General features: G+C 38.4%; 1 protein-coding gene across 1 annotated transcript in view; it reads right to left on the bottom strand.

The window, feature by feature from the left end:
* Nucleotides 1-415: 415 nt before the first annotated feature.
* SLC17A6 (solute carrier family 17 member 6) overlaps nucleotides 416-22,189 on the bottom strand; it is a 67,489-nt gene continuing 45,715 nt past the window's right edge. Inside the window, exons 8-12 of the mRNA XM_069091301.1 lie at nucleotides 21,392-21,541; nucleotides 8,370-8,502; nucleotides 6,794-6,904; nucleotides 3,929-4,056; nucleotides 416-2,839 (exon numbers count right to left, since the gene is read on the bottom strand). Of these exons, the coding sequence (XP_068947402.1) occupies nucleotides 2,504-2,839; nucleotides 3,929-4,056; nucleotides 6,794-6,904; nucleotides 8,370-8,502; nucleotides 21,392-21,541 (858 nt within the window). The 3' untranslated portion in view covers nucleotides 416-2,503. The remainder of the gene's footprint in view (nucleotides 2,840-3,928; nucleotides 4,057-6,793; nucleotides 6,905-8,369; nucleotides 8,503-21,391; nucleotides 21,542-22,189) is intronic.

Genomic DNA, 22,189 nt, shown 5'->3' with positions numbered 1-22,189 from the left:
CAAGGAAAGAAGGACAAAGACCTGGGGACACTGATTTGGTGTCACAATGGGGACATGCAGTATCAAATATAGAGGTGCTCACCTCGACCCTGACGTAGTTCGTTTTCTATTTTAACTGTATTTGCTGATCAGATGTTGAACTATTTCTAAAGGTTCTAGGAGACTACAAGTATTTTAAGCACCCTCTAAATCTGGCACCCTGGATCAACCTTTGGTCATATTGTCCTAGTTACAGATATATAAGGAATAAGATCTTTTTCTGTGTCAACCATCAAAAAGATTCAGCCAAAAAAAAAAAAAAAGGAAACTATTTCCCACTAGATGTGTTTGCAGAGAATTAATCATACTCTAAACTCAAGTTCGACTTCCCAAATAAATTCATAAAACCAAAATGACACACACTTTTTTATATAAAAGGATAAATAGAGCATTTTATTAACACTTTTTGCAGCAACAAAGATGACAGTTCACATCTTGTCATTCAACACAGCAAAAGCTATGAACACGGTTTACATCACTTTGAGGCACAAAGCAAAAGATGATCTGATTCGTCCCTTAAGGTCAAGAAGGGTTTGCATTTTTTTAAACAATCTTCAAGTTTTATATTTGTAGTAGCAGGGCCTCCAGTCACTAGCACAATACAATGAACAGATAAAAAATCCAGAATGGACACACACACACACATATGCACACACACTCTCACACACACTGATAATCATTGGATTTGATTTGGGAATACAATGTTCTTATCCATTTTGGAAAGTTAGGAAATGATTTGGTGTTTACTTTGTTATTCTGATCATTCCAGCCATCCAAAACATCTACAACAAGCAAAATGAAGGTAATAATATACAGACGGAAGAATGATGCCCATTGTGATGCATTGCACTTATTGCTTGGTACACAAATGTTGCAATTCTTGTTGAATTACTGTAGGAAGTGCCAACGGGCTGTCTCTTCCTGGTGCTAAAATTCTACAATTTTGTCAAAATAGAAATTGCAATCTCCCAAACCCAGCAGAAATTGTATGCCACTTTTGGTATATGTGAGGATTGTTGCTTTTACTTTTGTGTGTGTATGTGTAGATATAGACATATATGTATATAGATATAATCATATTCTTTATTGCCCTCTATTTTTAAGACAAATACATTTTAAAATGGGACTTGTAAAGTAACAAAAATTGTCTATTTATATTTTTATATTCTAGAGAGATCTGTGGCATGAGTCTAATACAGTATGGAATTATGAAGGGAAGAATGTCTAAATTGTTTTCTATTTCCTTTATCATTAAAATTATCTTTTAAGGGCTATAGCTCCATAATAAATTTCTTATTAGACTCTTAAAGGGATATGTCTTTTCTAATGAGTTTTTACAACCAGTAGAAAGTTGTAATAAAAATACACTGAAGTCTATTTTTTTTGAAAAAGTCATCAGACATGCTGCATGAAAATTCAGATTTTTAAAATGTAAAGTATTTTATACTGTCAGGTAAATGAATGGAAGAACTGAAGTATACTCCCTCACTTTGCAAGATCTCCAACATGAAAAGAAAAGGGTTTCTTTCCATGCTGGAAACTCTAGCATTCATTCTAAACTAATCCAAGATATTCTTCTCTGTCTCACCAAATAGATTATTAACAATTTTCTTTTTAACCAGACCTATGACTTCATTGGTGTGGGGGAACTCCCAGTGCAGAAACACCCTTCACCAATCAGATCAGTGTCTCTGCTGCAAATTTTAGTCTTAGAGAGTTGTCTGAGGGCATTGAGAGCTTAAGTGATTGACCCAGGGTCACATAGCCAGCACAGGTGAGAGGCAGGCTTTGAACCTGTGTTTTCCTGACTGGAAGGCCAGTCCTCTTCTCATTAGATCATGGTGCCCTCAGCATATAATTACAACTCTACAGAATATCTTGTTAGCTATTGCCTATTCAGCATACTTCTGGGGGTTGCCAGAAATCTAAAGTCTTCACCATACAGCCAGCAGGCACTGCCTCCCTCTGACTGAATAAATATGGATTCTTTAACACAAACTCCTGTTGATATATATCTATTTCCATATAGTGTAGCAAATATATAAGTGCATTTTTCATGATCAAGTAGCTTTGGCTTTTTCACCAGAGTATGTGATGTGCCATGTGCCAACCCAGATAGTTGTGCTTTCATCATTGGTTATGAGTTTGAGCTCTTGTGTCTATAGAAGTAACTATTTGCCTCTATAGTTTTGACCAGAAAATTTTAAAATGTGTAGTGCAGAAATGGTTGGACCTGAATGGAGGTGATGCCTTGTCGCAATGGGGACAGATTGTACTTGAACAAATGGTCACTTGATGGGATTGATTTTTTTTTGTTTTTTTTTTTAGTTGTTTTTTGTGTTTTTTTTGTACAGCAAGACTTGTCATTTTGATATGTCAACATGTTTACACTACATCTCTTGTGCAAACAACCACGATGGATTTAATCACAAACACTACAAAATAGATTCAATGATTAGCTCTGTTAAGAATAATCTTCTCTTTCCTTATAGATGTATGAGTCTTGTACCTCTTCTTGTACAAATTCTTCTTTCTTCTCCCACCCATTAGGCCAACCACCATTGGCCTGTGTTGTTGCCCCATAGGACTTTGTGGTACCATAATTTACGTAATTTTGAGTAATGTCCCCTGTTTCTTCATCGAGTTCATCTTCATGAATAAAGCCGCACTTTTCTTCACTGGTCTCTTCGGGATCTGCCCAGGGCTGTTTCTCACCCGAAGCAAAAATTCCATAAAATATAACTCCACCATAGTGGACTAAGGCTGCAATCAGAAAGACATACTGCCACTCCTCCCGGGACTGTAATAAAGAAAAGTGGTACTGTGAGAAGAACCTTTCAAGATTTAGAAGACTCAACATCTTAATTTAAATCTCCAAATTTTATGTAGTTTTTAGAAGAACATCTTATTCAGAAAAAAAAACATTCTCTAAAAATCAATGGCCAATATTCATGTAAATAATACATCTCCAATATGAGTGTTTTCATTTTTTGAAAATTGTACCCATTCTGAAATAAAAGGCAAGAAATGTCTATCACCGGGGCGACTAGGTGGCACAGTGAGTAAAGTGCCGGCCCTGGAGTCAGGAGGACCTGAGTTCAGTTCCAGCCTCAGACACTTAACACCCACACACACAAAAAAAAAACTAGCCATGTAACCTCGGGCAAGTTATTTTACCCCAATTGCCCTCCAAAAGGAAAAAAAAAAAAGAAATGTCCATCACCTGCCTTAAGATTAAAATGGTTTCTATTAGAAAGCCTGAGAGTTTTCAATTATAATTTAATTAAAAGACCTAGAGGAAGACATCAAGAGAATTAGATACATTTTCAATGGACAATTTGTGCAAGTACATGGATAAGAATTATTTAGGTTGAGAAAACTTGAATGGGTTGTGATCTACATAGGTGAGATAATCTGTACTGATCAGAGAATCATAGGATGTCAGAGTCCATTGTCCAGAGTCCAATCTGTACCTGAACTAGAATGCCCTCTACATTCCACATCACAAGTGGTCATTAAGCACGATGATGAAATCATGGATCAATTGAGAGATCCCAGAGTCATAGACTTAAACTTGGAAGACACCAAGAGGCCATCTACTCCAGTTCCTTCATTTTAACAGATGAGGAAATAGAGGCCTGATGTGCAATGGTCACAAGCTATTCTGAAATCTAGCTTCTACACTAAATACATCTGAGGTGTCAAGAAGCATGTAGCTTAGTGTGTCCAATGACAAGATCTATCTCTGACCTCTAGGGGAGTCAACAGTCCTTTATTCGTGGACACAATACTCCTTACCACAGACGTAGAACATTAACAGAAGCAATGAACAGAATGTAAGCTCTTTGCTCTTTGAAATGTGAACACAGGATTCCTTTGGACCACCTACCTTGTTCTTTGTCATCGCACCAACAATGATAGGGCAAACCATTCCAGACAATGTACCAACACCATTTGAAATGCCCATTAAGATACTGGCATATCTTGGTGCAATATCCAAGTGGTTGACGTTGAATCCTGAAACAAACACCCAAACTTTCACTCATGAGGTTATAAGACCGTACCTCTCAATTAAATAGCAAGTTCAAGTTGTTGAAAAATCAATGATTTTCTATGATTTAGGGGGAAAGATTACCAAACAAACACACACACATTTATTCACTAAAGATATAAAAAAACTTTTCTGAAAGTAATAGATTGAAGGAGGGAAGGGGGATAAAGCTAATTAATTTAGGCCTAAGTTTCCTTTTTATGAGACAGGAAGTTTCTCATATGACATCCTCTTAAATATTGCCAGGCAATCATATTGCTCCCTACCCTTTCTTCCCTGTGACTCTCCCCTTGCATTTCACTGATGTGAATTAATTAAATTTTATAAATATGTTTAAGCACCTATTATGCACAAGGCACTCATTTAAGTGGTAGGGATAAAAACGAAAAAAAACAACAAACAACCCTTCCTTAAATGAACTTACATTTTATTGGAGGACCTTCTATTCAATTTTAAACACAATTTTGTTTAGAAAAGGGAATTATCCATAGCTAGGATGAAGTCACATTTCCCTTAATCATGGTTGACTGACAAAAGAGAAAATCACTTAGCCAGCCAGGTGATCTGCCTATTGACTAAATGGTCCGCTGCAAACTCCTGAGCCTACCACAAAAGTGTTTTCCACAGTCTGGGCCTACTTCACTTATACAACTTCATCTCCTATTGCTTTCCAAAATGCTTCACTTCAACTCAAAGTTACAAAATTTGCTTCCCTTCTAGTACCTTTGCCTAGACTTTACAGACAGCTTCAGCCTACTTAGAATGACCTCCCCTACCTGCATCACCAATCCAAATTCTGTACATGTGGCAAGATTCATCATGCTTTTCCCTTCCTCTGTTCAACTTCTTGGTGACTTGGTTCCATTCTACTAACCTCTGCATTCAAATTCTTTGTCCCCTTGTCCTGTCGGCAGTCGTGTCTTGCCAAACCCCAACCTTGGGTTATTACCACCACCACCCCCATCTGCCATCTTCACTCCTTTTCACATGCTGCTAAACACTAGAGAAAGTAAAGAGACTGAACTGGCTAAATAGACTACAAATTGGAGTTACATAATCTCAACTGGACCTTCATGCAGCAAAGCAATACTACATTTACCTAGTGGATTCGTTCTCCCATTGTCTGCAGGGATTATTCCAAACTTTTCATCTCTCTTCAAGCCACGCACAGCATCCCTCCCCAATCTTCTCACCTCGATTCACTGAACAAATACTGAGGCTTTTCAATGAGAACTCCGTATTCTTCTCCCCTCTTCATTTCATATCACTTACATTTTTTCTTTATCACTTCCTTCTTCACTCATGTCTCATATGAAGATGTACAAGGTCCTTCTCCTTACCAAGGCAATTTCTTCTATATGCATACTTGACCATATCTTATCCTATCTCCTCCTCTATCATGTTACTCTCTAATCTTCATTATCTCCCTAACTACTAGCTCCTTCTCTGCTATGTACAAATTGGCTGATATTTCCCCTATCCTTGAAAAAAAACTTCATTCAATTATCTCCACTATGATCCTTCATTTTTTCTCCCCTTCATGGTTTAACTCCTTGAGAAAGTCATCTAAACTCACTGTTTTTATTTCCTCTCCTCTCATTTGATTCTAAACCATCTGCAAAAAAGCTTCTAATATCATCATTCAACTGAAAATGCTATTTCCAAAGTAACCAGTGATCTTTTAATCAACAAATCTAATGTCCTTTCCTCCATCATCCCTCTTGACTTCTCTGTGGCCTTTAACACTGTTCTTCAACTTTTCCTCCTGGATACTATTTCCTATTTTAGTTTTTGTGACACTGCTCACTCTTGCTCTCCTTTCACCTGTCTGTTCTCTCCTTCACAGTCTTCTCTGCTGTGTTTTCTTATAGGTGATGCCCATTAACTATGGCCCTCCCCTAATACTCCACGTGGGGCCCTTTTATATTCTTCCTCAGTACTATTTCATCAGCTTCTTTAGATTGCTTTATTATCTGTATGTAGGTGATTCCCAGACTGAGTGTTACCCTGATTTCTGATCTCATCCCACCAAATGCCATTTGGATATCTCAAATTGCATGTCATAGAGATACTTGAAACTCAACATATCCAAAACTGAACTTATCATCCCCTCCCCCCAAATCCTCTTCTCTTCAAACTTCTCATACTGTGGACAGCACCACTATCCAGTCACCCAGGTTCAAAACTCACGTCAGTAAAGCTCCTCACATGTACTCCACCTATACAATCTGTTGTCAATTCTTGTCATCCCTGCCTTCAAAATAGATCTCATATCTGTCCATTTCTCTCCATTTACAGAGCCACCCCCTTGGTTCAGGAAAGCTCCCATACCTTATACCTAGGATATTGCAATAGTCTTCGTTTTTTTGTTTTCCTTGCTGGTAACTTCTCCTTATCCAATCCACCTTCACTTAGCTGCCAAAATGATTTTCCTTAAGCAATAGCTCTGACCATGTCACTAACTCCCATTCAAGAAATTTCAATGGCTCCCTATTACTTCAAAGATCAAATATAAAATCCTCTGTCTAGCTTTTAAAGTCCTTTATAATCTGACCCCTTTCTGTCTTTCACATATTCCGCAATCCAATGACACTGACTTTCTTGCTGTTTCCTACCTAGGAAACTTCACTTCCCAACTCAGCCTTTTCATTACAACTTTGAAAAGAAATGTCACAATTAAAAAAAACTAAATTTGTATCTTACCTGATATAGCAAAGCCACTGAAGCCCACTGCAAGCACTAAGAAGGAGATAGCTACCCCTCGGGTGTGAGAATAGCCCACGACTAACAGCAGTGTGGCTTCCATGCCAAAGCCTTCAGGAGCAAATAGAGAAGAAGAACTTAATCAGAAATTCAAGGCTATTTTGCATAGGTACCAATAAGAGCCAAAGAATAAATCATTTCACATGATTCCCTACAAGGTGCTCACCAACTGTCCAGCTTTGAAATTATATCTGGAAAGGACAAGGCTAATTCTAAGCATAATGTCAATGGATGCCAGAGAGCAGTCTAGTTCTTAAAGGTTATGCCTTTTCTATTATTCAGAAACTAGTGAATTTTAATGGAGACACATTAGCTTAATCTGGGGGAGGGTGGGGGAATGAACCCAAAATATTCTTCTTTTGAGATCAATAGAAATTGTCCACACATTACTGAAATTAACATTCCCAGGCTTGGTTATCTAGGAGCTAGAACCATTCTCCATGTGATTATAGTGAAACATTTTTTTCTCAGAAAAAATAGGAAGTGATAAAAATGAAACTTAATGGTCCATATCTACATCTTTCTTTGTACTGGGATGAATGGGCACCCTGGCTCTTTAGGCAGAAGACCTGGGTCCAAATCTCAACTCTGGTGCTTATTGTGTGATCTTGGGCAAGTCATTTAACATTTTGGGCCTCAGTTTCTTCATCTGAAAAAAGGGGGTGGGTTCGACTAGATGGCCTGTTTCCTCCCAGTTCTAGATCTGTGGTGTCATTATTGCCTTGTGATGATAAAAATAACAATTGACATTTATGTATCACTTTTAAAGTTTGCTAAGTCATTTGCATATATTGTCTCTTTGGAGCTGCATGACAATCCTGTGAGGTAGCTATTAGAGGAGTTATTCATCCCATTTTAGCAGGGAGGAAACTGACATTTGGAGAGTTGATGACAGCTAGTATGTGTTAGAAGTGGGATTTAAGTCAAGGGTTTCCTGGCTCAATGCCCAACATTCTATCCACTGCCTTTCTGAATTTATAGAAGAAAAGGAAAATGGTTAACATCATTCTAAGATGAATATCTTGTTTATCTACAACATGGTACTACAAAAACAGTAATGTAGTGATGATATGTGTTGAGTCATGGCCTCATCCGTGCTGCTGTCCCAGATCCCAAAGTAGAATCTAGGTTGGGTGTGGCACATATGAAAAATCAGCAAACATATTAAAGAAACACCAAACTAGATTGAATTGATGATCCATGCTGTCTAGTCTCCTTTCTTTTATGTGGGCCCAATGGCTATGACACTAAGTTTCACAAATGGTGGGCATCATTCTATACCTCAGATAGACAGCCATCTTTACCATCCATATTTATTTTGCCAGTAAGTGTACCAGGCATTAAAATCGCTTGCTGGTTATTTAATTCATTTGGAGACCATTGAGATGAGTAACATGGATGGTTAAATAAACCACTAGATCCATACAGTTCCCAATATTTATGATGAATGATCACACTCGTGAAAAGATGACCTCAGTAGAACAAAAACAGGGAGCTGCTCAATACACTGCCTTACCTCCACAATTCATGATCTTCCTCACTGTCGTAGTTGAAAGAATCTGCCGGCTCCTTAGAAAATCAGCAATTTGTCCTCCAATGGGCACAATGATCGTCATCACTAAGTGAGGCACAGCAGATAACATTCCCACCTGACAAAAACGAATGGGAGGGTGAGATGGATTTTAATTTAGCTAACATTAAGGTTTGATGGTCCCATTTCCTGACCTCTTCATGTCTTGTGTGGGAAGAATGGATGATGAAATAACCTGAAAAATGATGGTGTGTTCACTACTGACCCTCCTAGAATGAGCAATGACTTGTTTTGAGTTGGGAAGAGGCTGAAGAAGAGTGAGATTATTGGTTCTGCCCCTCATTTCAGCCTCTACAACCACCATTGCTGTGATCCACCTTTTGCTGGGTTTTTACTCTCAATATTGTGGTTGGAACGTATCTAGATAAGAACTTCAGCATTCTGAGCTTGGCCAAAAATCTTGAAGATATTAAGAGATGTGAATGCCAAGAAGAAACCTATTAGCTCTTAATGCCAATCCTAGAAATGGCTTCTGGATGCTTTGATTAAAACTTGGAAAGGGTAGCCATTCCCTTTTGGACAAATAACTTCTTTTTTAGTCTCTAAGAGTGAGCAATTTCCTTTACCCTGAACTACATTGAGGCTTCCTTTGAGATAAAATGCAACCAAAAAGCCTGAATAAACTTTCTGTACAATTTTTTATTGCTTCCCCTAGACTCTTCTGATCTTTTTATCTGCTTGAGAGACTTTGGATTTTGAGTCATGGTGATTGCCTAGGAAATGCCAGCTCCAATTAATGATCTCTTCCCATAGCTTTTTCTTTGTGGATTCGTAGCAATTTTTGAATTTGCGTTTTATAGGATTGCATGTTATATCTATGGTCTGTTGGGTGGCACAGTGGGTAGAGCACCAGACCTGGAGTCAAGAAGACTCAGTTTCTTGAGTTCAAATTCAGCCTCAGACATGTACTAGTTGTATGATCCTGGGCAAGTCACTTAACCCTGTTTGCCTCAGTGTCCTTGTCTCTAAAATGAGCTAGAGAAGGAAATGGAAAACCATTCCAGTATACTTGCCAAGAAAATGGGGTCATGAACTCAACAACAAAATGTTATATCTGTAAATAATGCTAATTTTCTAATTATGTCTGCTACATTGGATGCCTTATAAGCATTTAAGGTGAAACAATGTTGTTCCAAATAAATTAAAACCATTAAACTAAGACAGAGAAGAGTGAAAGGAGTGGAGTGGGGGATGGGGAGAAAGGGAAGAGAAAAGAGAAAAAGGAAAGATGGGATGTTTCATTCTGGTCTAGATCAGGGACTTCGTCAGTGTAGGGAACTCCTGAAATGGAAAGTCCCTCCACATATTCAGATGAATATCACTGTTAATGTAGAGTGCTAGAAAGTCACCTGGAGGCACTTAAGGGTCAAGTACTTGCCCACTGCCACATAGCTAGTATATGCCAAAGGTAGGGCATGAATACAGGTCTTCCTGACTTCCACTGGCCTCCTATACACTACAACATGCTACCTGTACCAAAAAGAGAATTTTTTTTTACAATTTGGTTGATAAATTGGAGGGTCTCCAAACCAACTCTGTGAATCACTTCAGAATATTATAGAAATCACAGAATTCTAGAGGTGGCGGTCCCATTGAACCACCATTACCAAATTTATAAGAAATATACATCTAATCTTTGTGATCACCTAACCCAACACCCAAATTTTAGAGATGACATTGAGCTCCAAAGAGAATTGACTTAACCAAGGTCACTGATCCAATTAGTGGCAGGGTCATAACTAGATGTCAAGTCTCATGGTTCTATCTAGTGTTCTTTCTACTATAAATAACAATAACATTGAAAAATATTTATATTGTGTTCAAAAGATTACAAAAAAATTTTTATTTCCATTATCCTACTTTTCCCTCACAGCCCCCCTATAAGGTAAGTTTTACCATTATAAATTATCTACTTTTACAGATGATGATAATGATAGCAAACATTTACACAGTATTTTAAAGTTTGCAAGTCATTTTTATATATAAAGTTTGCATAGATATGCAAACCATTATCTTATTCAGTCCTCACAAAATTCTGCAAGGCATATGTTATTATTGTAAGTGGTGTAGTAGATAGAGCCATGGGCCTCGAATCAGAAAGATCTGAATTCTAATCAGACCTTGGACATTTACTAGCTGTGTGATACTGGGCAGGTCACCTTTCTGTCTCCATTTCCTCAACTGCAAAATGAGGATAATAACATCACCTACCTCGTGTTGTAAGGACGAAAAGAAGTAATATTTGTAAAAATGGTTAGCCCATAGCAGATCCTATATAAATGCTTATTTCCATCCTTCTTTCTCTCTCCTGTCTTTGTATTCCAAGGATTTAGCATAGAGCCTGGCATATAATAAATGCTTAACAAATGTTTCTTGATTGACTGACTAACAATACACCTGGCTACTTCAACAAAAGCCTTATGTGTTCAAATCTGTTTGTCCAACTTCATTTTTAAAAATATATGTGCAAATGTATGTGTATATGCCTCAGAAAGAAGTGAGCCAGATTGTGAATAGGTCATGTTGCTTTATCTCAACAAGACTAAAATGCTCTAATTGGATTCTAAAAGGTGTGTTTTTCATAAGTTTGGTAATGGTGGTCCAGTGGGAGTACATACATTGCCCAGGAAATTCTACTTTCTGATAAATTCTCTTGTTTCTTTTTCAGAATTGTGTTTCTTGGAGTATTATCAATAAAAAAAAATCAATACTCATGTCACATATTCAATATTATAATGTATTGCTTTCCTGCTTTCATGTCTAATGGTGAAATTTCAATCCTATGCAGGCTTTTTATTTTAAGATGTGTAGATTTAATTGTGAATTCTAAATATCTCTAATTTTCAATACCTACAGAATGAGTCTTAAACAATAATTTCTCTCACAATGTAGCATAATTTCCTTCTTGGAGAATGAGGTTTCTTGACATTAGGACTTCTTACTTGGGAACTCCTCCCTCCCCCACCATGGAAATGTTTCTTTTACTAGAAGGCTAATAGTTATGGTAAACTCTAAGTTTTCAGGAATGAACATTTTTGGAGGAGCATGGTAGAAGTATCCATCCAAAATGGTAAATAGTTCTTAACAAAGTAATCAGAAGTAGGCTAATGATATCCTGGTGTAGTGGAAGGAAATCCTGTATTTGAATCATGAGACTTATGCTGGCCATTTAATATCCATATGACCTTTAACCTCCCTGATCCTCAGTGTCAACTGTTATAGTGAAGGGAAGGGAAGGGGCAGGGGAGTGGAGGGAAGAAGCATTTACTAAGTGCTTCTTGCATGCTTGGCAATGTGCTATGTTCTTGACACACAATTTCATTTGATCCTCATAACAAGCCTGTCATGATCCACATTTTATAGTTGAGGAAACTGAAGCAGGCAGAGGTTAAGTGATTTACCTAGTGGTCACACAGCTCATAAGTGTCTGAGGCCAGGTCTTCCTGATTTCAGGACCAGCACTCTATCCACAGTGCTACCTAGTTAATATTTATCTGAAGTAAAATTCAAACTCGGGTCTCCTGACTCCCAGTTTTAACAATCTATCTACTATGCTACATTTACATGAACATACAGATATAAAAGGAATATATTAGACTAAATGATATAGCTAGTGTCACAAATAAATCCTGGTAGTGGAGAAAAGAAGACCTGAGTTCAAATGCTGCCTTTAAAATTATGTTGAATGATCCTGGGCAAGTCACTTAACCTCTATTTTCCTTGGTTTCATAAACTGTAAAATGGGGTTATAATAGCACTTATCTCACAAGGTTATTGTGAGGGTCAAATGATAGAATATTTGTATTTTGCAAAGTACTTGGCACATAGTAGGTAAAAACATAAATGTTTATCCATCCATTGCTATGACCATGGACTAGTCACTAAGTCTCTCTAGGCTTCAACGTCATTATCTATTAAATAAAGGGGTGAGACTCAAGGGTCTCTGTGGCATCTTCCAGCTCTAAACCTATGATCCTAGAATCATTAAAACCTTTTTTTTCAGCACTAAAATTTTAATTCTAACAGATAATACGGCAGGACTTCTAAATCACTACTCTATGGTCTATTCATTGGCCCATGTTTTATCTCAAAACCAGGGACGTCAAGCCCAGTCTATATCGTCATTCATCCATTGGAGAACCATTTGATTATTCAGTATCTCCTAAGAATGAAGTTGGTTCTACCTAAACGATAGTTTGGAATGGCTTTCATTTTACGTAATTGACTTTTTTCTACACTAAATGAACCAGCTCTTTTGGCATCATGTAGATCTAACCTTTGGGTGCTTTTCACTTGGGTCTCTTGAATCCCCAAAGCATTAAAACCCTATTTTTTTCATCTATCTCCCTTCCACTACTTCTGCTATTTAGTGCCTAATTATAAGTATTCACTTGGCACATAATCAGTGCCTGTTGCTTTATTGCCATAGTAATAATATTATACTTAATCACGGGTTTTACAATAACAATCTAAATTTATTTTCTATATTAAGCTCATCAGTTGTTAATACACCCATTACAGAGGATAAGAATTCATGACTCACTCATTTCTACTACTTTGAACCACATTTCCATTACAACCAATCCATATCCTGCCAGGACCTGGCGGGCTTCCCAGAAGCAAAGGATGCTAGCCAAGCAATTCAACAGTCTTTTCCCCCGAAAAGTTAGGTGGAAAGGAAACGGGTACCTTACTGATTATGTATATGTGGCTAGATCCTGTAATTTGAACTTTCATATCTATTTCCCTGCTATCCTTTTTCCTCATCTATGGATCTGTGACCCTCAGATGGTTGTTAAAATGATGTTTCTAAGAGATAATCTTAGACTGACTCTAATTTGTGCCATATACAATATTTCTTGTTAATCAGACTGCTGAAGTGTATTTGAAAGTGGCCATGTTATGGTAGGAAAACTGAGAAGGTAAAATTTAACTCACTCAATTAACTGTATTGTGTAGACCCAAGTGAAGTCTGATTTATTTAGTTCTTTGTGCTAAGTTGATAGACCAAAGAAACTAAACTCAGTGTCTATCCCATAATCATAGCATCTCAGAGTTAGAGAGGGCCTCAGAATCTATCTACTCTAAGTCATACCTGTAAAAGAATACACACACACACACACACACACACACACACACACACACACACACACACACACACACTGAAAGAGAGAGAGGAAGAAGAAATAGTTGTAGTGGTAGTAGTCAGTCTTTTCTTATAGATTTTCCATGAGGGGGAGCCCAATATTTCTTTTTTTTTTTCTGCCTTTTGGAGGGCAATTGGGGTTAAGTAACTTGCCCAAGGTTAAAAGGCTAGTATTTTTGTGTGGGTGTTAAGTGTCTGAGACTGGAACTGAACTCGGGTCCTCCTGACTCTGGGGCTGGCTCTTTACTCACTGTGCCACCTAGCTGCCCCTAGTCCAATATTTCTTAAGACTGCCCAACCCACTTCAGGATAGCTCTAACTATTAGACAGTATTTCAAGCCATCATGCCTATATTAGTCTCTTAGTTCTAGTTCTAAACAAATTTAGAGTCAACCCACTTCTCCATAGCAGACCTTCAAATACTTGAAGACAGCTATGTGGTCCCCGTTGAGTCAACTCTTCCCCAGGTTAAAGATCCCCAGATTCTTTACCTGATCGTCATCTAAAATAAACTTGATATCCTTAGCCAGCCTGGCTGTCTTCCTCTGGACAGTCCTGAGTTAGCAACTTCTTTCCTAAAATGTAACTGCCCCAAATGAGAGCAATATTCCTGATGTGGGCTTACTCATACTTGATACCAAGTATCAAGTACAAAGAACACAGGTAAAGCCATATCATTTGAGTTACCATAAAGATGAATCAAACAAATATGTAATATTGAATTTTTGACATATATTTTTTTTCTTACTCAGGCCCTTTTAATTATATAGATTTCTATTTCCAGAGCAAGGACACTATTCCCTTAGCACCCCCATGATTCTCTCCTTTACCCAGGTGGATAGCTCCTCTATTCATAAGCTCTTGGTATCAAACTTATCCTGGCTTCTGGACTCAGGATGAGCAATTGGTTTTGAGCTGTCACAGCCCACAATACTCCCTGGAGTGTTTGATCTGCTATGGAAAAAAGATGAGCACAGTGGGAAACAGCTCTCTTCCTTGGAATGGAAGAAAACAGTTTCCTTAGAAACAGAAATTACCAAAGGGTTTGAAAAATGGCTGCCCCCCCCCCAAATTTTCTTCAGTCCATCATCTGAAGTATTCTCTCAGGTAGAGATTTAGAACAGACACTAAAAAGCTGTGATGGGTGCTGGTAAGGGCATGAAGAACAAGATGGGAACAAATGAAATAAAAACTGTAAGGCACTAAGCACCATACCTGACACATAGCAAGCACTATATAGACATTAGCTATCATAAATGCTTTGTATAGCAATTTATCTAATCTGGCATGCAACCAGACTTTGTGTTGTTTGAAACTTTTCCTTTTCATAAAATTTCTAAACTGTGTGTTCCTATACAGCATGTATTTACCTAGGGGATATGTTGCTCAAACCTATTCTATCATCAGGGTGGGGAAATTCTGATTTGGAAACTCTCCCTACCATAGCAGATTGGCATCTCACCTGTAATTTCCATGCAGGTGTATAGTCTTACAGAGTTTCTTAAGGGGGCACTGAGACTTTAAAGTGACTTGATAATGATCACATTGATAGTATATGTCAGAGTTAGGACTTGAACCCATATCATCCTTACTCTAAGACTGGACCTCTATTCACTGTGCTGTGCAACATATGTGAATATATTAGATCAATGGGAAAAGATATCCCATCCTCCCTTGACCTGTCTTATCCTATCCTATGCTATCCCATCCTATCCAATTTAATCTATCCTATGTTACAGGATATTTCAAGTCCCTTGGAAACTACTTGTTGAACAGATGTTGGATACATGTTCTAGATGGAAAAGAAAATAAATGAGCATATTTCAGATTATTTTGAGAGCATCCAGAAAAAGGCAGAAAGAATGATCAAGAGTTTCAAGTTCGGGAGTCAAGATGGTGGAGTAGAAACAGGACCTCTGCATGGCTCCAGCTTCCACCTTCCCCAATTCATATAAAAGGGGACTCTGAACAAACTTTGGAGCTCAGAACCCACAAAATGACACAGAGAAGCTAACCTCCCACTGAGGACAGCCCAGCAGGCTGGCAGGAATTGGCCAGTGTAGCCCAACGTTTTAACCATAGGGCAGGCCTGACCAAGCACCTGCCGGAGGGACTCCAGATAACCAGCAACTGTAGCCATCTCCATAATTATCAACACATAGATGCTAAGGAAAAAGTGAGAGGTCAGTGCAGTCTACACTTTGGGACCCAGTAAGTGGGTTGCGTTGGCTTTTGCCCCCAGGGCGAGAAGCCGCTGAGATGCCTCCGTACTGCTGGCACCACGTTGCGGCTTCACCTCCTGGCCTGCAGACTGTAGTGGTACCAAGCAACCAGTCTGAGGGGTAATCACTCTTGCTTTAACCTGCTTGGATCTGGATTGCAGTCTAGGGTGGAGGTCCTGGGGTGTGTGACCAGCTTGCCAGAGTGTGTGGAGGTTTCAGAGAGGGCACCCAACTAATACCTCTGGCAGCTGAGAAAACCCCAGCTTTTGGGATGAAAGCTCCCCTGTCTGGTGGCAGAGTCCTACTGTGGCAAAAAGCCCAGGGGTCAAGTGACTGAGAGGTGACATGACTAGGCAAAGGAAACAAAGCAGACAGAAGATTCCAACATTAGACTCCTCCTTTGGGGACAAAAAGGATCAAAGCATGGAACAGGAGGAAGATAGTGAATTCAGAACTCCTGCACCAAAAGCTTCCAAGGAAAATAGGAGCTAGTTGCAGGTCATAGAGGACCTTAAAAAGCAGATAAGAGAAGTGGAGGAAAAATTGGGAAGAGGAATGAGAAGGATGCAAGAAAATTATGAAAAGAGAGTCAACAGTCTGGCTGAGGAAAATAACACCTTAAAAAACAGACTAACTCAAATGGCAACAGAGGCTCAGAAAGGCAATGAGGAGAGGAATGCCTTAAAAAGCCAAATTTGCCAGATGGAAAAAGAATCTGAAAAGATCACAGAGGAGAATAATTCCCTCAAATATAGAATGGAGCAAAGGGAAGCTAGTGACCTTATGAGAAATCAAGATGATGTTAAACAGATCCAAACATATGAAAGAATGGAAGGCGATGTGAAATATCTCATGGGAAAAAACCACTGACCTGGAAAATAGATCCAGGAGAGATCATTTAAAAATTATTGGACTACCTGAAAGCTATGATCAAAGTAAGAACCTAGAAATCATCCTCCAAGACATTCTCAAGGAAAACTGCCCTGATGTTTCAGAACCAGAGGGCAAAATAGAGGTTGAAAGAATCCACTGATCACCTCCTGAAAAAGATCCCAAAAAGAACACTCCTAGGAATATCATAGCCAGGTTCCAGAATACCCAGATCAAGGAGAGACTATTACAAGCAGCCAGGAAGAAACAATTTGAATATTGTGGAAACACAATCAGGATAACCCAGGATCTGGCAGCTTCTATACTGAGGGATTGAAGGGCCTGGAATATGATATTCCAGAGGTCAAAGGAGCTGGGATTAAAACCAAGAATCACCTACCCAGCAAAACTGAGTATCATGTTTCAGGGGAAAATATGGTCATTCAGTGGAATAGAGAACTTTCAAGTATTTTTGAAGAAAAAACCAGAGTTGAATAGAAAATTTGACATTCAGATACAAGAAGCAAGAGAAGCATGAGAAGTTGAACAGGGAAAAGAAATGATAAGGAACTTATCAAAGTTGAAATATTTACATTCCTACATGGAAAAAAGATAATTATAACTGATGAAACTTTTCCCAGTATGAAAATGGTTGAAGGGAATAGAAATGTGTGTGTGTGTGTATAGTCTTTATCAGAGGGTATATAGGCATATGAATACATATGTGAATGTATATATATGTTTACAAGTCTACATAGATAGAGGGCACAGGACCAATTTAATAGGAAGGGATGATACTTAAAATGTGAAATTAAGAGGTGAGAGAGGAATATAATGAGAGGAGATGGGGAGAGACAGAATGGGGCAAAGTATTTCATATAGAAGAGGCAAAGGAAAATGGGTGCAATGGAGGGGAAGAACAGGAAGACATAGGGGAATGGGTCAACCTTATATTCACTGAATTTGGCTCAGGGAGGGAATGACATAGACACTAGGTGGGGTGTCTCACCCTACAGGAGAGTGGGGGGGGGGAAGGCAATGAGAGGTGTGATGGAGGACAGGGGCTGGCTGGAGGGGAGGGAAGTTGGAAGCACACACTTTTGAAAAGGGACAGGAATAGTGGGGAATAGTGGGGAATAGATCAAGTGGGAGATGGGATAGGAGGGAGTGAATTATAACCAGTCTTCTACAATATATCTACTGTGGTAATGTTTTGTGTTAGCTACGCATATACAACCTATATTGAATTGTTTATCTTCCCAGTGAGGGTGAGTGATAGGGGAGGAAGGGAATGAATCTGGAATTCAAGTTTTAAAACCAAATGTTTAAATATATATATATATATATATGTGTGTGTGTGTGTGTATATATATATATATATATATATATATATATATACTATTATTAATACTATTTTACGTGTAATTGGGAAATAAGAGGAGGGAATATCCTGGAGGAGAGCTATTTTATTTTGGGGAGCTGGGTAGGGGAAAAATGGGGAGAAAATGTGTAACCCCAAATCTGGCGGAAATGAATGAAGTAAACGAGAAGTTAATAAAGCATTCAGAAAAAAAAAGAGTTTCAAGTTCATACCGCCTTGTATACTTCTTAAGATTTGAGCTGGAACTTGCTTTTCATCTTTTTACCCCCTCATCGAAGGGGTGGGACCAAGATGGTGGCATGAAAACATCCACATGGCTCCAACTCCAATACATGTAATAAAAATAACTCTAAATAAATTTTTCAAGCTACAGAACCCACAAAGTGACAGAGAGAAACAAGTCTCCCACTGAAGGCAGCTGGGCAGGCTGACAGGTGGGGTCTATCACAGAGAGCTGGGGGCCAAGCACAGTCCCATATGAACCCCATGGTTCTGGCCCAGGGCAGTCCTGATCAGCGGTGGACAGAGCAGACTTCAGGAGAGTGAATCACCAGCAGCTGTGGCAGTTTCAATACTTTTCAACCCATAAATGCCAAAAAGAAAGTAAAAGGTCAGTTGGGAACTCTGTTGGAACTGGGAGGAGAAGAGAAAGATCTGGCCCCTATCCTCAGGGCAAGAAGTGGCAGAGGTGCTGCAGCTGCAGTTGCTGCCACATGGCTGCTTCCAGAGCTCCTGGATTGAAGAACATAGGGGGACCAAGCAACCATTCATAGGGTAATCACTCTTGCTTTAACCTGCTTGGATCTGGATTGCACTCTTGGGTGGTTGTCCTGAGGTGTATGGCCAGTGTGCCAGAGCTCATGAGGGCTTCAGGGAGGGCACCCTCCTAATACCTCTAGAAGCTGCAAAAACCCCAGCAATTTGGGACATAGCTCTCTGCCATCTGGTAGCAGAGTTCTACTGTGGCAAAGAGCCCAAAAGTCAAGTAATTGGCTGGCAATATGAGCAAGTTAAGGAAACACAAACAGACCATAGAATCCTTTTTTTGTGAACAAAAAGGATCAAAGCATGGAACAGGAGGAAGACAGTCAAGTCAGAACTCCTGAATCAAAAGCTTCCAAGAAATAATATGAATTGACTACAGGGCAGAGAGAAGCTCAAAAATGATTTTGAAAATTAAGAAAGATAAGTGAAGGAAAAATTGGGAAGAGAAATGAGAATGATGCAAGAAAATCATGAAAAGAGAGTCAACAGCCAGCTAAAGGAGACTATCCCAAAAAATATTGATGAAAATAACAGCTTAAAAAATAGACTAACTCAAATGGCAAAAGAGGCCCAAAAAACCAATGAGGAGAAGGATGCCTTAAAAAGCCAAATTTGCCAGATGGAAAAGGAATTTCAAAAACTCACTGAAGAGAATAACTCCTTCAAAAATAGATTGGAGCAAATGGAAACTAATGACTTTGTGAGAAATCAAGATACTATAAAACATATCCAAACAAGTGAAAAAATGGGAGACAATGTGAAATATCTCATTGGAAAAACCACTGACCTGGAAAATAGATCCAGGAGAGATAATTTAAAAATTATTGTACTACATAAAAGCCATGACCAAAAAAAGAACTTAGAAATCATCCTTCAAGAAATTCTCAAGGAAAATTGCCCTGATACTTTAGAACCAGAGGGCCAAATAGAAATTGAAAGAGTTCACCAATCACCTCTTTAAAAAGATCCCAAAAAGAGAACTCCTAGGAATATCATAGCCAAATTCCAGAGTTCCCAGGTCAAGGAGAAAATATTACAAGCGGCCAGGAAGGAACAATTTTACTATTGTAGAAACACAATCAGGATAACACAAGATCTATCTGCTTCTACATTAAGGGATAGAAGGACTTGGAATATGATATTCTGGAAGTCAAAGGAGCTAGAATTAAAACCTAGAATCACCTACCCAGCAAAACTGAGTATATTGCTTCAGGGGAAAATATGATCATTCAATGCAATAGGGAATTTTCAAGCATTTTTGATGAAAAAAAAAAACCAGAGCTGAACAGAAAAGCAAGAGAAGCATAATAAGGTAAACATGAAAAAGAAATCATAAGGAACTTATTAAAGTTGAACTATTTTCATTCCTCCATGGAAAAATGATAATTGTAGCTCATGAGACTTTTCTCAATATGAGGATAGTTGAAGGGAATATATATGTATACATACATATATGTATATATAGGAGGTTGTATGTATGTATAAATATATATGTGAGTATGTGCATATGTGTGTGCATGTATACATAGACAAAAGGCATGGGATGGGTTGAATATGAAGGGATGATATCTTAAAGACGAAATTAAGATGTGAGAGAGGAATATATTAGAAGAAGAAAGGAAGAGATAGATTAGGGTAAATTATCTCATATAAAAGAGGCAAGAGAAAACAGTTACAATGGAGGGGAAGAGGAGGAAAGTGAAAGGGAATGGGTCAACCTTACTCTCCTTGAATTTGCCTTAAGCACAGTGAGTAAGAGCACCAGCCCCAGAGTCGGGATGACCTGGGATTGAATCCGGGCTCAGACACTTAGCACCCACCCAGAAACACCTGGCCATGTAACCTTGAGCAAGTTACTTAACCCCAATTGCTTTAAAAAAAAAAAAGAATTTGATTTAAGGAGGGAATAACATATTCATTCAATTGGGTATTTTACCCTAAAGGAAAGCAAGGGGGAAGGGGACGAGAGGGGGATGATAGAAGGGAGAGCAGATTGGGGGAGAGGGTAATTAGAAACAAATGCTTTTGAAAAGGGACAGGGTCAGAGGAGAAAATAGAATAAGTGGGGGGCGGGATAGGATGGAGGGAAATATAGTTAGTCTTTCACAGTATAACTACTATGGAAATGTTTTGCATAATAACACATGTACAACCTATTTTGAATTGCTTGTCTTCCCAGTGGGGGTGGGTGAGGAGGGAAGAAGGGAAAGACTCTGGAGCTCAAAGTTTCAAAAAACAAATGGTAATGCATATTACATGCAACTGGGAAATAAGATATACAGACACTGGAGTATAGAAATCCATCTTTCCCTACTAGAAAGTTAGGGGGGGCAGTGAAGGAGGACATAAGAGAGAACAGATTAGGGGAAGGGGTATTCAGTAGGTTTGCTATTGTGGGGTGGGAGGTAGGGGAAAGATGGGAAGAAAAATTTGTAACTCAAAATCTTGTGGAAATGAATGTTGAAAACTAAAAATCAATCAATCAATTGGAAAGGAATACGAGCTCAAAAAGAAAACCTCAACCTCACCAAAACTGTACAAACAAAGAGACCTGTTTACATACCTTGCTGATCTCAAATCCAAAGACCTCCTCGAAGTAAGCTGGTTGACTAATAAGCAACAGGTAAAAGGTCCAGCTTCTGCAGAAGTTTGCAACAATAATTGCATAGACTGGCATAGATGTAAAAAATTTTCTCCATGGAGTCTTGAATTTCTGAAATCCCCCCAAAAAAGAAAGTCATATTTATCATTTAAACAATGCTTTTTAAAATGCTCTTTAATCAGTCTTCAGAGTATGTGAAGAAGGAAAACAAAAGGATTTTTTGCAATATTTAATACAATTCCTAGCAGCACAAATGGTCATCACAAGAGAACAGCATAAAAATTGTCCATTAAGTTGGTGCAACTCTAAAAACGGAATCTGCATATAAGATTATACATGTAATCTTTTGTTCATAGGAATTTTCAATTAGCATTCATAATAATTTATTTATTAAAAAAATTAAGAATTACAAAATTCTTTCTGTGAGGTAGAAAGGCAAATCAAATGTTACCCCCAATTTTTAAGTAAGGAAACTAAGGTTCTAAAATGCTAAGTGCTTTAACCCTAGTCAGAGAAAAAATAACTGTTAGAGCAAGATTTAAATCCTCCCATTTTGGTTTCAGGTTCATTCCATGGCAAATGACACTAAGTTACTTAGCACATTGCTTGGAACATATAAGCAGAAGTATGCTTGCAAATATGTTTAACAACTATCTCTCTAGAAAGAAAATTGCATGTACAGCATACTTTTAAGTTTACTTTTTTCACTATTAATACTTTCCTAAGTCAAGACAATCAGTACAGCCAAAAATCAAGCCC

Source organism: Petaurus breviceps, unplaced genomic scaffold, assembly GCF_028583685.1.
Source record: "Petaurus breviceps papuanus isolate PSGF00001 unplaced genomic scaffold, PetGlider_PUasm1.0 188, whole genome shotgun sequence".
NCBI lineage: Eukaryota > Metazoa > Chordata > Mammalia > Diprotodontia > Petauridae > Petaurus > Petaurus breviceps.
This window is presented reverse-complemented; position numbering and strand designations above follow the sequence as displayed.